The following is a 16715-nucleotide window of genomic DNA, read 5'->3' on the forward strand; positions in this document are numbered from 1 at the left end:
CCATGTCGGTCTCCCACTCCTCCATGAGGAGCTGCATCCTGACCTGCAGCCTTTGGTAGAGCTGCGCGGTTCGGATTTCCACCCACGCCGCGATTCCAGGCGCGGGGGCTACGGTGTCGCGGGACGGCATCCACATGATGGCTTCTTCTTCCAGGAACGGTATATCCGCAGAGTCCTGGCGTCCCTGCTTTTATAGCTGCAGCTACATGCGTCCAGCCGCCATCGCGTCCCCCTTAGCTCTTTCCGGCCCCTCCTCTCTCGGGGCGGGGTTTTGGCCTTCGCGCCTCTGCTACTCGAGAAGACGCTCGAGCGGGAACTTTTCGCGCCAAAGATGGCGGCTTCTGAAATTTTTCAGCCGGATACCTCCGGCGGTAACAAGGCGCACCTCTACCAAAGGGCAGAGCGGTAAGATCCTGTTCGTGACGCCAAGTTGTCGCGGGCGGGGAGGAGGGTGTCAGCACACTACGCTCACCCCTTCTGCTCGGGTCCGGCGGCTTCTGCTCAGTGGTGGCTCGAGCTGTGGGCCGGATCACGGGGTTCTCGAGCGACACTCCTCGCCCGTGAGTGAAAGGGGATTTGTTGGGTGTGGGGATTGTTTATTGTCCGTGACGCCACCAACGGTTGTGGTGATTTCACCACCGCTGCTCTATAGACCCGGGGATGATGGTGTGTAGCAGCGAGATGTTGCGTTGCCCCTCCGTGGGTAGGGGTTGGTGATCCCGGGGCCCAGTGATGAGATGGGGGATGCAGGGCCTGGTGGGCGCAGGGACGCGGGGGCAGCGCTGTGCCTTGCGGCACTGTGGTACTCACTCAGCCTGAGACGTTGACACAGTTTTACGGTAAACCACACGGGTGGAAAGACGGTTCCCACGGACAGCTGCACTTGCTCTCCCAGTAGGTGACGGTGATGTCCCTCTGACCTGCACCTGATGTGTCTGTGTTGGTAGCGATGGGTCCCCACCGGTAACCCGCTCCCCGGCTTCAAGCTGGACCGGGGGAGCTCTACTTTGCCCGCAGACGCTGGCCCTGAGGAACTGGTGCCTTGGCGGTGGCGGTGTTCCTCCTTAATGGTTGGACTGTTGCCTTCAATCGGGACTTGGTTGTTGGGGGATCGACGTCCCCTTCACTGACGGATTAGGCAAATTATGGCGACTCCTAGCCTTGCCGGGGTCCAAGAGGCCCCTGCCCTGGTGCTGACTGTCCTTTGCACGCTGCTCCAGACCGCCGGGTCACTACCCGTCCGCAGTCCTTCCAGGAACTCCCGAACAGTCACCCCTCTGGACAGTCACCGTCGTTGCTGACCTTGCTGACCCTGTCCTGCACACAGCTGGACTACTTCAGGCTTTCTCTCTGTCACCACTCTTGCTTTCCTCCTTTACCACTTTACTTCCTTCACTTCACTTGTTTACTCCTCCACTTAGCTCCTCACTCAAGCTCCCCCTGAGCTAATCTGCCTGGTTTCTCCCGCCTCCAGAGCTGTGAACTCCTCGGTGGGCGGAGCCAACCACCTGGCCCACCCCCTGGTGTGAATCATCAGCCTCTGGAGGAAGGCAACAAGGATTTTTGGTTAGCTTTGGTGTTCCTAACTGGGATGTAGGGTGTGGTGGTGTGATGACCTGTGACCCCTGGCTTGCCCAGGGCGACACAAAGGCCCTGCCGGATTGTGCTGGCTTCAACCGCCTGGCTCCACCCCACCTGGTTTGGACATCAGCCCCTGGAGGGAGGCAACAAGGATTTGGGTCTGGCTGATGTGCCTATCTCGGGGTGGGGGGTGTTGTGTTGTAGTCCCTGTGACGACCTGGCTAGTCCAGGGCGCCACAGATATTCCCCCAGCGTCTCCTGTGATGTATATGCCCTAGCCTCTCCTGTGATGCATATGCTCCAGCATCTCCTGTAATGAATATGCACCAGTGTAATACTGAGGTAAAGCTTCACCAAATGCTCAATGTATGCACATGGCCTTAAGCGGGCTTTACACGCTACGACATCGCTAACGAGATGTAGTTGGGGGTCACAAAATTTGTGACGCACGTCCGGCATCGTTAGCGACTTTGTAGTGTGTGAAACCTACGAGTGACCGCTAACGAGCGCAAAATAGAGAAAAATCGTTAATCGTTGTCTGGTCGTTCTTATCCCGAATATTTTTGCTAGTTGTGGAAGCAGATTGTTCGTCGTTCCTGCGGTAGCACACATCGCTATGTGTGACACTGCAGGAACGAGGGATATCACCTTACCTGCGGCCGCCCGCAATGAGGAAGGAAGGAGGTGAGCGGGATTTTCGGACCGCTCATCTCCGCCCCTCCGCTTCTATCGGGTGGCCGCTTAGTCACGCCGCTGTGATGCCAAACGAACCTCGCCCTTAGAAAGGAAGCGGTTCGCCGGCCACAGCGATGTCACTAGGCAGGTAAGTATGTGTGGCAGGTCCTAACGAGATTGTGCGCTACGGGCAGCGATTTGTCCATGACGCACAACCGACAGGGGAGGGTGCTTTCACCAGTGACATTGCTAGCAATGTCGCAGCGTGTAAAGCCCGCTTTGGTCCTAGCAGGAGGCTTTTACAAGTATCCTCCGGCTCATTCAGACGTCAGTGCAATCAGTATCGCTGTTTTTCATGGAGACCACCTAGACTTCTGACAACCTGTAGGGTACTTCACATGTGCAGTGTTTTTCCTCTGACTGGGAGGTTCACATAAAAGCAACAAAACTTGACTATTTTTTACAGACTAATTGGAGAAGCTTGAGAAACCTCCATCAGTTTTTTTTGTTCATCCTCAAAAAACTGCTGAAACACTGACCAAACTGATGACTTTTTGAGTATGAGGGCTTCACTGACGTCTGAATGAGCCCTAATAAAGAGAACATGTAGACCTTGAGCCAAATAGAATATGGTCTTCTCTGGGTCTGGTCCCGATGGATTACATTACTAAATTTCCCATGAAGTTCGGGAGTCGCGCTTTGGTTACTCACCAGGTTTACTTACTCCATCATATGAATCATATCCCTGTAATGAGCCATCTGGACCGTACTCCTGTGCTACTAACGAGCTCACACAGATGGAGGCGAGCAGCAGGACAAGGCCAATCCCCGGAGACATCGTGACTGCTGAAGACATTGAGGAGAAAATTGTTAGATGACTGGTTATATATGGATCATACAAGGAAGGAGGAAGGGAGGAACATGGAGGCGAGCAGCAGGATAACCCGGTCACCGCAGACAAGGCCGGTCACTGGAGACAGCAACTGCTGGAGACATTGAGAAGATGATCGTTTTGTGACTGGTTATATACAGATCATACAAGGAAGGAGGAACATGGAGGTGAGCAGCGGGAGGAGGCCGGTCACCAGAGTCCTAGCGACTGTTGAAGATATTGAGGAGATGATCGCTACGTGACTGGTTATATACATATCATACAATGAAGGAGGAACATGGAGGTGAGCAGCAGGACAAGGCCGATCACCAGAGACATAACTGCTGGAGACATTGAGGAGATGATTGTTAAGTGACTGGTTATATACAGATCATACAAGGAAGGAGGAACTTGGAGGCGAGTAGCAGGACAAGGCCGATCACCGGAGACATAGTGACTGCTGGAGACATTGAGGAGATGATCGTTAGGTATCTGGTTAGCTACAGATCATATAAGGAAGGAGGCATGGAGGAACATGGTAGAACCTGAACACAATGTACAATTTCACAACAGTCCTGCCATGTCCTCACAATGTCCTACAGATGTCACTGACTAATGACTTCATGATGTGTCGCGGGCGGGAAGGAGGGTGTCGGCACACTACGCTCACCCCTTCTGCTCGGGTCCGGCAGCTGCTCAGTGGTGGCTCGAGCTGTGGGCCGGATCCCGGGGTTTCTCGAGCGACACTCCTCGCCCGTGAGTGAAAGGGGGTTGTTGGGTGTAGGGATGATTATTGTCCGTGACGCCACCCACGGTTGTGGTGATTTCACTACCGCTGCTCTATACGGGGCTTCCGGGGATGGTGATGCGGAGCAGCCAGGTGTTGTGTTGCCCCTCCGTGGGTAGGGGTTGGTGATCCCGGGGCCCGGTGATGGAGATGGAGGTGCAGGGCCTGGTGGGCGCAGGGACGCGGGGGCAGCGCTGTGCCTTGTGGCACTGTGGTACTCACTCAGCCTGAGACGTGACACAGTTTTTACGGTAAACCAAACGGCTGGATAGACGGTCCCACGGACGGCTGCACTTGCTCTCCCGGTAGGTGACGGTGATGTCCCTTTTCCTGGCACCTTGATGTACTCGTTGGTTGCGACGGGTCCCCACCGGTAACCCGCTCCCCGGCTTCAAGCTGGACCGGGGGAGCTCTACTCTTTGCCCGCAGGCGCTGGCCCTAAGAAACGGGTGCCTTGGCGGTGGCGGTGTCTCTTCTATACTGGCTGGGCTGTTGCCTTCAATCGGGACTTGGTTGTTGGGGGATCTACGTCCCCTTCACTGACGGATTCGGCAAATTGGGCGACTCCTAGCCTTGCCGGGGTCCGAGAGGCCCCTGCCCTGGTGCTGACTGTCCTTCGGAACACTGCTCCAGACCGCCGGGCACACAGCCAACGGGGTCCTTCCAGGAACTTCCAAACGGTCCCCCTCCAGACAGTCACCGCCGTTGCTGACCTTGCTGACCTGGCCCTACACAAAGCTGGACCCTTCAGGCTTTCCTTCCTTCTTGTCACCTCACTTGCTTTCCTCCTTTACCACTTTTCTACTTTCACTACTTGTTACTTTAGCCCTATCTGGACTACTCCTCCACTCCTTCCACTTCCTCCTCCCTGACTAGACTCTGTTGTTTACTCAAGCTCGTCCCTGAGCTGACTGCACTCAAGCCCTGCCTGGGCTAATCTGCTGTTTACTCTCTCATGTCCCTCACTGGACTACTCCTCCACTCCTTCCACTTCCTCCTCCCTGACTAGACTGCCTGATTTTCCCGCCTTCAGAACTGTGAACTCCTCGGTGGGCGGAGCCAACCGCCTGGCCCACCCCCTGGTGTGAATCATCAGTCTCTGGAGGAAGGCAACAAGGATTTTTGGTTAGCTTAGTTGTTCCTACCTGGGATGTGGGGTGTGGTGGTGTGTGACCTGTGTCCCCTGGCTTGCCCAGGGCGACACAGATGTAACTGGAAAGGCAGGAATACATAAAGAACTGATTATTATCCAACCTGCTTATTGGGGTCTTAATATGACCTCATGATGAGCTTAAGGGGGCTTTACACGGTAGCGATATCGCTAGCAATTTCTAGCGATAGCGACCGTGTAAGTACCCGCCCCGTCGCGTATGCGATTGTTTGTGATCGCTGCCGTAGCGAACATTATCGCTACTGTCACGCTTCCCGGTCCCCGTGCCCCGCTCTCCGGTCCCCATGGCCCGCTCCCCGCTCCCCGGCGGCGTCCCCTGCTCACCACTCCGGTCCCGGCCTCCTCTTCCTCGCCGGCGCCCTCCATGCGTCCAGCTCCCCGCTCCTCTGCGACATGGGACACTCAGCCGGGCACTCCTGCTTCCTCTGCACCGCTCCCTGGACTGGCTTCTGGTACACGGGCCTCGCGCATGCGCATTAGGGCGCACGCGCGGTCATTGACCCTTTCTTAAAGGGCCAGCACTTAGAAACAGGAAATTGCATAGACAGGTACAGGGTATATTAGGATTCTCCTTCCTGGTGGGCGGGGCCTGTTCTACGTGTTTGGTAGACTAGGAGTTCAGGTCCCCGTATTGCTTTGCTCTGTATTAACCCTGTCCTGTCTCATAGAGCCTGTCCTGCCACGCCAGCCGCTCCAAACCACGTCCATTACAGTACCCTGACGGTGACTTCGGCGGATGTTCCACCACCTCTGCAGCTCCGCCAGTCTCCAGTCCCTGGCTCCGTTGGGTGACCCGTCCCATCGCTCAGCAGGTTCCGGATCCCGCCTGACCCTTCAACCCGGCCTTGGACCCTGAGCCTCGTCACCCGGACTACCGTCCAGGACTCCGTGTGTTCAGCAACGTCCACCTTTCCAGCTCCCCTACGGACTGTCTGACTACCAATAGTGCTTCGGCTGCCGTGCATCAAGACCCTCTGGCGGGGTGACCAGCCTGGCTGCCTCCTCAAGGGAAACCGGTGTACGGTCCAGAGTTTCCACCACCCGGATGTAACAGCTACGCAGCATCACACATACTTACCTGGTCGGCGGCGGCGCTATGACTGCCGAACAATCCCTCCTTCAAGGAGGAGGGACGTTCGGCATCACAGCGACGTCACCGCAACGTCACAAAGCGGCCGGCCAATCAAAGCGGAGGGGCGGAGATGAGCAGGACGTAACATCCCGCCCACCTCCTTCCTTCCTCATTGGGGCCGGCGGTAGGTAAGGAGACGGTCCTCGCTCATGCGGTGTCACGCATATCGATGTGTGCTGCCGCATGAGCGATGAACCCCAATGCTAAGCAACCCTTACCAATTTTTTACTTTGGGACGACCTCTCCATGGTGAACGATTTTCACCATTTTTGAGGTCGCCTAAGGTCGCTGGCAAGTATTACACGCTGCGATATCGTTAATGACGCCGGATGTGCGTCACTAACAACTTGACCCCGGCGACCAAACATTAATGATATCGTAGCGTGTAAAGCCCCCTTTAAACCCATGCAAAGAGATATGAAGACCTCCATGTATGGGACACATATTTAGTGGGATGGGGTGGTAGCTGATCCCTGGCACTTATCCTTATCATCTCACGATTGACAGGTGACAAGTTATGATGTGAGGATAGTATGAAGAAGGCAATTTATTTATATCTTTGTTTTTTCTTTCTTTTTTCCTTTGAAGAACACCTTACAATCTTAGATTAAGCAAACAGATTGTTCTTCTGAAGTCTAGTATGACAGGTCAAAGGTATTTGTTAAAAGGGAAGGGTATAAGCAGAGTATATAAAGGTTCTGTATCCTCCCTCTACTATTCCCTAAAGGCTAATTAGCTGGAATTTTACCTGCAGATTCACAACACTTTGTTTTAATAAAATACAACAAGATTATTGGCCATGGAGAGCACGCGTAAATCACAATTCAACAGCATAATATTAGCACATCACATGTGACGCCCTGGACCCCAGGGGTCACAGTACAGTAGTAACACACACACACACACCCTTCCCCGGCTAGGTACATCAGTCAAACAAAATCCTTGTTGCCTCCCTCCAGGGTCTGATGTCCACACCAGGTGGGGCGGAGCCAGGCGGTTGACCCCACCCACCGAGGAGTTCACAGGCCTGGAGGAGGGAAAAGCCAGTTAGGTGAGGTTGGAGTTGAGGTTGAAAGGTGGAAGTGAGAGGAGCAAAGACTGTGTGTGTCTGGGTTGGAGCCCAGGCACAATCAGCAAGGTCAGCAGACGGTGGTGGCCGTCTGCAGGAGTTGGTGGAGGTCAGTGGAACCGTAGGACTGCTCCCCGAACTGGGGAGCAGATTGAAGCCAAGCACCAATGCAGGGTACTCAGACCCCGACTAGGCTCGGAAGCCGCCGTAAAGGTCAAATTCTCTGATTGCGGTCTGGACCTCAGGTGTTCATTCCCAACCAAGTACGGTTAGAATGCAACAGCCCAACCCGTCCGGATAAGTGCCACAGCCAAGGGTCAGAGATCCAAGGGCCAGCACCTGCAGGTAAAACGGGCTCTCCCGACACGTACACGCCGGGGAGCGGACTACCCGTGGGAAGCCATAGGAGTCAAACACACATACAGGTGCAGGAAATGACAGCCACCATCAACCCGTCCGGGGAGAGTGAGAACACCGCAGCCGGCTGCGGGCCCCGTCCATCCAGCCGTTTGGTTTACCAGAGACTCTGTCCTTCTGTGTCTGAGTGAGTACAACAGAGCCATCTGGCACCGCGCTGCCCCGCAACGTTGCACCCGCGCCCGCGCTGCCTCCCTGCATCGGCACCTGCACCTATACCTCCTCCCTACTCCCCAACCGGGGCCCCGGGACCAACAGCCCCTACCCACGGAGGGGTCAACACCTTAGCTGCTCTCCGCCATCGCTCCCGGGAACCCCCGTCACCAGCAGCGGTGGTGCCCACCATCACCACAACCCCGTGGGTGGCGTCACGACCGACATCCCACCACAAACCTCCCCTTTTCACTCGTGGGCGAGGAGGCGCTGCTTGAGCCCCCGGGTCTGGCCCTGTGCTCGAGCAACTGAGGATCAGAAGCACCGAACCCGCGCGCCAGCAATTCCCAGGCGAGCAGCATTCCCAACCCCTCCGCCCGCGACAACTTGGCGTCACGAACAGGATCCTACCCATCTACTTACCAGTTGAAGTGTGCCTTCCAGTCCCCGCCGGCAGTGTCCGGCCAAAAAGTTTGAAAATCCGCCATCTTGGGCGTGAAAAGTTCCCGCCCGAGTCGTCTTCCCGGAGCGGGGAAGGCGCGAAAAGTGAAGCCCCGCCCCCGGGAGAAGGAGGTGCCGGAGAGAACCAAGGGGAAGGGTGAAGGCCTGCCTCATGTAACCAAAGGGATAACGGGCAGGGACGCCAAGACTCTGCCATTCATCCGGTTCCTGGAAGCATCCACGCAAGATGTCCGTCCCGTCCGGCAATCCTGAGATCCCGGAGCCCGCGCCAGGAACAGCGGCGTGGGTGGAGGCCCGGACAGCGCAGATGTGTTGCTGCCTGCAGGCTCAAGTCTAGTTCCTAATGGAGCGATGGGCTGCCGAAATGGAGGCGGTGGCTGTGCGGAAACGCGAGGCGGAGGCAGTGCTGGAGGAGCGGGTAAGCGACCCACGCCCCTGTGTCCCGGAGGGACCGGTCGCTGTGGCTGAGGGGCCCGGTCTGTGCCCGTTCACCCTGCTGCCTCCCCAGCCACCCGTATCAGTTGTCGCTGCCCCACCAATCGGTCCGCTGACCCCAACACCGGCAGTGGAGTCCAACTCGCCCACCCCAGAGGAAAAGCCTGTAAGCGCTGCCCGCGGACGACCATATGAGCACTAATCATCAGAGATTTTCACCTGATTGGCAGCGGAACCCCGTTGCAGTAGAGCTGTTGTCCCCGTTGGGACCCTAAGTTACATGTTTTCCTAAAAGCCCTTGCCCACATGAGGAACGGCTCATGAACATGGCCGAGAACTAGCAGGCCACCCACGAACTTGTGGGCTTGTAAATAATTCCAGGCTGGAGTTCCGTTAACAGCCTCCAGAGAGGTGACCGGACCCCAGCAGAGCAGGCTGGGGTCCGGTCACCACCAGGACCGGTGACCATCCTCCGGGGTCAGGGGTCCCCCTGGACGTGGGGCCCCCGCTGAATTACAGCCGGGTGCGAGACACCGTACCCGTTCCCGCTTGGGCAACCTGAACCAGGTTCTGTTTTCCGGACTGGGAAAAGGGATGCTGCCCGCTTCTTAGGGGCAGCATCAAGGTTTAGGTTGTTTAGGTGGGAAAGCGGAAGAACTGGGACCCGTCCGTTATTATTAAAAGTGTTTTTATTACCGTTTGTAACGTTCAAGGTGCCATGCCTCCCGTAAGGGAAGATTTAAAATTTGCATATCATTGTTTGTTTGTTTTTTATATTTTTCAGAAAATAAAACCGGTGATGGACGGGCAGCCCGCGGATGGTCTGCGTTTTACCAAGGGGGAGTGTGATGCCCTGGACCCCAGGGGTCACAGTACAGTAGCAACACACACACACACCCCCTTCCCCGGCTAGGTACATCAGTCAAACAAAATCCTTGTTGCCTCCCTCCCTCTGATGTCCACACCAGGTGAGGCGGAGCCAGGCGGTTGACCCCACCCACCGAGGAGTTCACAGGCCTGGAGGCGGGAAAAGCCAGTTAGTTGAGGTTGGAGTTGAGGTTGAGAGGTGGAAGTGAGAGGAGCAAAGACTGTGTGTGTCTGGGTTGGAGCCCAGGCACAATCAGCAAGGTCGGCAGACGGTGGTGGCCATCTGCAGGAGTTGGTGGAGGTCAGCGGAACCGTAGGACCGGGGTCGGACGGTGGCCCGCCGGTACTGAACTACGGAGCAGATTGAAGCCAAGCACCAAGGCAGGGTACTCAGACCCCGACTAGGCTCGGAAGCCGCCGTAAAGGTCAAATTCTCTGATCGCGGTCTGGACCTCAGGGGTTCATTCCCAACCAAGTCCCGTTAGAAGGCAACAGCCCAACCCGTCCGGATAAGTGCCACCGCCAAGGGCCAGAGATCCAAGGGCCAGCGCCTGCGGGCAAAATGGGCTCTCCCGACACGTACACTCCGGGGAGCGGACTACCCGTGGGAAGCCAAACACACATGCAGGTGCAGGAAACGACAGCCACCATCAACCCGTCCGGGGAGAGTGAGAACACCTCAGCCAGCTGCGGGCCCCGTCCATCCAGCCGTTTGGTTTACCAGAGACTCTGTCCTTCTGTGTCTGAGTGAGTACAACAGTGCCATCCAGCATCGCGCTGCCTCCCTGCATCGGCACCTGCACCTATACCTCCTCCCTACTCCCCAACTGGGGCCCCGGGACCAACAGCCCCTACCAATGGAGGGGTCAACACCTTAGCTGCTCTCCGCCATCGCTCCCGGGAACCCCCGTCACCAGCAGCGGTGGTGCCCACCATCACCACAACCCCGTGGGTGGCGTCACGACCGACATCCCACCACAAACCTCCCCTTTTCACTCGTGGGCGAGGAGGCGCTGCTCAAGCCCCCGGGTCCGGCCCCATGCTCGAGCCACCGAGGAGCAGAAGCACCGGACCCGAGCGCCAGCGATTCCCAGGCGAGCGGCGTTCCCAACCCCTCCGCCCGCGACACACACATATTAGAATCACTTTGACATCTACATACCAAATTATACACGATTGCAATATATGAACACAACAGTAAAAGTACCTTCCCTAACCCCCATATAAAGACACACAAACATGTGTAGCCCCCAATGACAATACTAATCCGTTCCTGCTCCAACGGGGACTCAGGAGGGGTATAAGAAAGGGTTGCGGTGTAAGCAGAAGACAGAGGAGGAGGGTTAAACACTCATGACAATCAAGGTCTGCTGTCCAGGAGGTGGTTCTACTGGATACTCTTCTTTCTCTGTGTGACTGTTTTTGAGCTCCTTTGGATGTCCTCAGCTCTCTGGGTGTCCTGAATACCCTGAGTGTATGCAGCTCTATGGTTGTCCTCCGCTCTACGGGTGTCCTCAGCACCCTGGATGTCCTCAGATCTCTGGGTGTCCTCAGCACTCTGCATGTCTGCAGCTCTATGGGTGTCCTCAGCACCCTGGATGTCCTCAGCTCTCTGGGTGTCCTGAGGCTGAGCAACCTGGATGTCTGCGGCTCTATGGGTGTCCTCAGCATCCTGGATGTCCTCAGATCTCTGGGTGTCCTCAGCACCCTGCATGTCTGCAGCTCTATGGATGTCCTCAGATCTCTGGGTGTCCTCAGCACCCTGCATGTCTGCAGCTCTATGGATGTCCTCAGATCTCTGGGTGTCCTCAGTCTCTAGATGTATGCAGCTCTATAGGTGTCCTCAGCACCCTGGATGTCCTCAGTTCTCTGGATATCCTCAGCTATCTAGGTGTTCTGAGTGCCATGAATGTCCTCAGCTCTCTGGTTGTCCTGACTGCCATGCATGTGTCACGGGCAGGGGGTGACTGACCACGTCAGGGAAGGCAACCCAAGGCGCTCGGATCCGGGATCGTGGCTGGGGTTCAAGTGGCAGCCGGATCCGGGGCTCGTGCAATGGCCCGTCACTCACAACAATAAAAAAGGGGGTATTTACAGGGGAAGAGTTTGTCAGTGACCCCACCCGTGGGTGGTGGTGATGGATGGTGACACCGCCGCTGCCTTGGTGTGGGACGCCCGGGGCTGATGGAGCGGGGCAGCAGGATGGTATCCCCTCCATGGGTAGGGGAGGTGTAGTCCCAGGGAGCAGGTGTGTGGGAAAGAATGCTGCGGAGCGTGTTCTGCAGGGCTGGACCGGGTGGTAATGGTGTACTCTCAGTTCCAGAGAAATTCACACAGAGTCCAATGGTAAACCAAATTGCCAGTGACAGATGACCTCCGGCGGGTGTATTCGGGTCCCACACCCTGGTACAGAAAACAGGGGTCCCTTCCTCTAGAACTTATTTTTTGTGTCTTCAGTTTGACGACTCCTCTTGAAACGGGGAAGTCCACTCCCGGTGATTCTATGTGGTTGGGAGCTGTGGCCCGCGAGAACTGACCCGTGGGATCTTAGCAGGCAATTGCGGAGCCCTATCCCCCTCGTTGGGCTTCCGTCTCGCTCTCTGGGCTTGTTTGTGGGACAAGACGTGGAATCTTGTCCCCGGCTGGCTAATTGACAAGGGGCTTGAAGCAATCCTCGCCCTAGGGTCCAGGCACCCCGACTGTGCACGGCCTCCAGACTGGATTCCCGCTGTCGGCATCGGTAGGCTACAACCCTGCCCCGGTCCACTTAAGGTCTTACGCGACCGGATCTCCGTCGCCTGTGGCCCTGTCTGCCGACTGCCACCTAGTCAGTAGTCCGGTAGTCCAGAGGCTCCAACCCCTGACTACCCTGTCACTCCACACTCCTCTCACTTCAACTGTCTAGACTTCACTGTCTTGTTCCCTCCCAGAACACCTCAGGACCCCTAGGTGGGCGTCACCATCCGCTTGGCCCCCGCCCACTGGTGTGTCCCTATTGTCATGGGGGGTGACTAGGCTTTGCTGGCTGGTGTTGTGTGTGAGTTTGGTTGGTATGCCAAGGAGGATGGAGTCCTGCACTTGGAAGATTTGTGCAGTCTCCATGACAACCTGGTTTTGCCAGGGCGTCACACATGTCCTTAGCTCTGTGGCTGTCCTGAGCTTTCTGGATGTCCTCAGCTCCTTGGGTGTCATAATATCCCACTATTGTATTCTGGCATTAATGGCCGTCCTGATACCTCTACCATACCTCCCAACTTTTAAAGAAGGAAAAGAGGGACAAAGTTTGTGGCGCGCGTAGCGCGCCGCGGCAAATTTTTAGGCCACGCCCCCTAACCACACCCATTTCACAGTCACGCCCATATCCACTCCCCATCCACACCCATTCAGCACAAACATGCAGGCAGCCGGCGGGCCTCCAGCACGGACACGCAGGCAGCCGGCGGGCCTCCAGCACGGACACGCAGGCAGCCGGCGGGCCTCCAGCACGGACACGCAGGCAGCCGGCGGGCCTCCAGCATGGACACGCAGGCAGCCGGCGGGCCTCCAGCACGGACACGCAGGCAGCCGGCGGGCCTCCAGCACGGACACGCAGGCAGCCGGCGGGCCTCCAGCACGGACACGCAGGCAGCCGGCGGGCCTCCAGCACGGACACGCAGGCAGCCACAGTGAGGCGGCCGGTCGCCCGCACAGTGAGGCGGCCGGTCGCCTTCACAGACAGGCGGCCGGCCGCCTTCACAGACAGGCGGCGGGCCGCCCGCACAGAGAGGCGGCCAGCCGCCCGCACAGAGAGGCGGCCGGCTGCCCGCACAATGAGGCGGCGGGCCGCCCGCACAGACAGGCGGCGGGGGGCGCCCGCACAGACAGGCGGCAGGGGGGCGCCCGCACAGACAGGCGGCAGGGGGGCGCCCGCACAGACAGGCGGCAGGGGGGCGCCCGCACAGACAGGCGGCAGGGGGGCGCCCGCACAGACAGGCGGCAGGGGGGCGCCCGCACAGACAGGCGGCGGGGGGCGCCCGCACAGACAGGCGGCGGGTGGCGCCCGCACAGACAGGCGGCAGGGGGGCGCCCGCACAGACAGGTGGCGGGCCGACCGCACAGACAGGCGGCCGGCCGACCGCACAGACAGGCGGCCGGCCGACCGCACAGACAGGCGGCCGGCCGACCGCACAGACAGGCTCCGGCCGGGGGTGAGGGGGGAGGGAGGGAAATCAGCGCTGGGAAGATTAGTTTACTGTACCAGCAGCAGCACAGGCAGCGCTCCTCTCTATGCCACGTCTACTAGGATGGTAGGAGGGAAAAGCAGGGAGGCGGAGAGAGAGTGGGTGGGCGGAGCCCGGGAGCCGGCCGTCCCGCCCGTGGCAACGGGACAAACAACGTAAAGCGTGAAAGTCCCGCTGTATCCGGGACGGTTGGGAGGTATGCAGCATGTTAGAATGTGTACATAAGATCCTGCTGGTGGTGGCCGCAGCTTATAGGCCCCAAATCTGGTGACAGGTTCCCTTTAAAGTGAACCTGTCAGGTGCAATATGCACTCAGAGCCAGGAGCAGTTCTGGGCACATATTGCTAATCCCTGCCTAACCGTCCCTGTATACACTAGCATAGATAAAGAGATCAAGAACAAATATTTTTAAAGATCTTATATCTTATGCTAATGAGCGCGGGGACTAGTCCGAAGGGCGTTACTTCACTTGGCTAGTCGGCTCGCATAGCATGTTAGCATGTTATTACGCCCCTGTGTGAGTACTAATACGCTATGTGAGCCGACTAGCCAAGTGAAGTAACGCCCTTGGGACTAGTCCCCGCGCTAATTAGCATAAGATATAAGCTCTTTAAAAATACTTTTTCTATAGATGCCTTTATCTATGCTAGTGTATACAGGGACGGTTAGGCAGGGATTAGCAATATACACCCAGAACTGCTCCTGGCTCTGAGTGCAGATTGCACCTGATAGGTTCCCTTTAAAGGGAAACTGTCACCAGAAATTTAGCAAAAAAAATAAAAGATTCCCCTCTGCAGCTCCTGGGCTGCATTCTGGAAAGGTTCCTGTTGTTATTGTGCCCACTTTGAGACCTAAAAAAATACTTTATGAAGTCTTACCTTTTTGTATGCAAATCTGTTTTTATGGTCACGGGGGCGGGCTGCCTGGCGTCCGTTATTCCCCCTCCTGCCGCTGTACGCCATCCCCCATTGCTCATTTCCATACATGAGGACGCCTTCCTCATGTAACTGTCCTCCTGAAGTTTTGTGCATGCCCAGTGCCACTCTCGCGGGACTGAGCACTGTGCAAAGTGTGAACGCTTTTGAGGTGATTGCGCAGGCGCGAGATTATGGGCGGCGCTGTGATTGTCATCAGCAGCGTCATCCAAGTACCTGCCCATAATCTTGTGCCCGCGCTTCTCACTCTGCCTCCACCGTTATGCGCAAGCACTGGCCATATGAACCACGTTACCTATTACCATGGGCGCGAGATTATGGGCGGCGCTGTGATTGTCATCAGCAGCGTCATCCAAGTACCTGCCCATAATCTCGTGCCCGCGCTTCTCCCTCTGCCTCCACCGTTATGCGCAAGCACTGTCCATATGAACCACGTTACCTATTACCATGGGCGCGAGATTATGGGCGGCACTGTGATTGTCATCAGCAGCGTCATCCAAGTACCCGCCCATAATCTCATGCCCGCGCTTCTCACTCTGCCTCCACCGTTATGCGCAAGCACTGGCCATATGAACCATGTTACCTATTACCGTGGGCGCGAGATTATGGGCGGCGCTGTGATTGTCATCAGCAAAGTCATCCAAGTACCCGCCCATAATCTCGTGCAAGCGGTAATAGGTAACATGGTTCATATGGCCAGCACTTGCGCATAACGGTGGAGTCAGAGGGAAAAGTGCGGGCACGAGATTATGGGCGGGTACTTGGTTAACGCTGTTGATGACAATCACAGCGCCGCCCATAATCTCGTGCCTGCGCAATCACCTGAAAAAGCGTTCACATGCGCAAATCTTCGGGAGGACAGTTACATGAGGAAGGCGTTCTTGTGAATATAAATGAGCAATGGGGGACTGCGTAAAGCGGCAGGAGGGGGAATAACGGACGCCAGACAGCCCGCCCCCGTGACCATAAAAACACATTTGCATACAAAAAGGTAAGACTTCATAAAGTATTTTTGTAGGTCTCAAAGGGGGCACAATAACAACAGGAACCTTTCTAGAAGCAGCCCAGGAGCTGCAGAGGGGAATCTATTACTTTTATTGTGAAATTTCTGCTGACATGTTCCCTTTAACTGGTAGGGGAGCCAGGATAAAGCAGAGCTGAAGCTGTTGGGAAGCTAGGACCCAGCAGCTCTGCTCCACAGGCAGGAGACCACTGATCGGTAAGCTAATAGAAGCCTGCAGATGTCACTCTGCATAGGTTATTACTGGCCACTGCTATCTGCAGGAGAGAGAAGTGCTGATTGCACGGTCTCCTCAGCTTCCTGACTCCCCGCGTGTCTGCAGCAGTGAGAAGCCGCACACAGGGAATCAGAGAACAGCTGCAGAGAAACGCAGGCTCCGGGACTGGGGGGGTCGGCTCTGGGGGAGGGGGGGTCGCTCTGCTGCAGGGGGGTCGCTCTGCTGCAGGGGGGGGTCGCTCTGCTGCAGGGGGTGATTCATACCTCAGCAGCAGTCACAGGAGTAGGTGCGCGGTCGGCTCTGTAATGAATAGAAGGGAGAAACAGCGAGGCGGGGCTACAGTGGGTGGGTGGAGCCGGGATAAACAGCCTCACGGGCGGGACCCGGGATCAAAGGCTCAGAAGAGGGACTGTCCCGCTGTATCCGGGACGGTTGGGAGGTATGACCTCTACCACCAGATGTGACATGGTTACACAAGGCTTTTGTGCATGATAACGATCATCTACCTGTGTATCCATCACAACTGCCTGACAGTTTCACCATGGTTCTGAGATACAAAGATACCTATCTTGTTGTGGATGTAATTATTTCATGGTTGTGTTGTGAGTGGTCGGCATGACGTCCCAACATATAAACATTATCTGACCAAACTTCCTCCTGGAGCAAATGTGGGAATGTTACTGGAATTCCATTAGGTGGACA

The 16715-nt window shown here is 56.6% G+C and overlaps 1 protein-coding gene across 2 annotated transcripts in view; it reads right to left on the reverse strand.

Moving 5' to 3' along the window:
• The window catches only part of LOC142295792 (uncharacterized), a 115746-nt gene that overhangs the window by 78824 nt on the left and 20207 nt on the right, over nucleotides 1–16715 (reverse strand). For both annotated transcript variants that reach the window (XM_075338886.1, XM_075338885.1), the window contains exon 2: nucleotides 2968–3102. In XM_075338886.1, coding sequence (XP_075195001.1) covers nucleotides 2968–3094 — 127 coding nt within the window. In that variant the 5' untranslated portion in view covers nucleotides 3095–3102. The remainder of the gene's footprint in view (nucleotides 1–2967; nucleotides 3103–16715) is intronic.

The sequence above is a fragment of the Anomaloglossus baeobatrachus genome, chromosome 3 (assembly GCF_048569485.1).
Source record: "Anomaloglossus baeobatrachus isolate aAnoBae1 chromosome 3, aAnoBae1.hap1, whole genome shotgun sequence".
Taxonomy (NCBI): Eukaryota; Metazoa; Chordata; class Amphibia; order Anura; family Aromobatidae; genus Anomaloglossus; species Anomaloglossus baeobatrachus.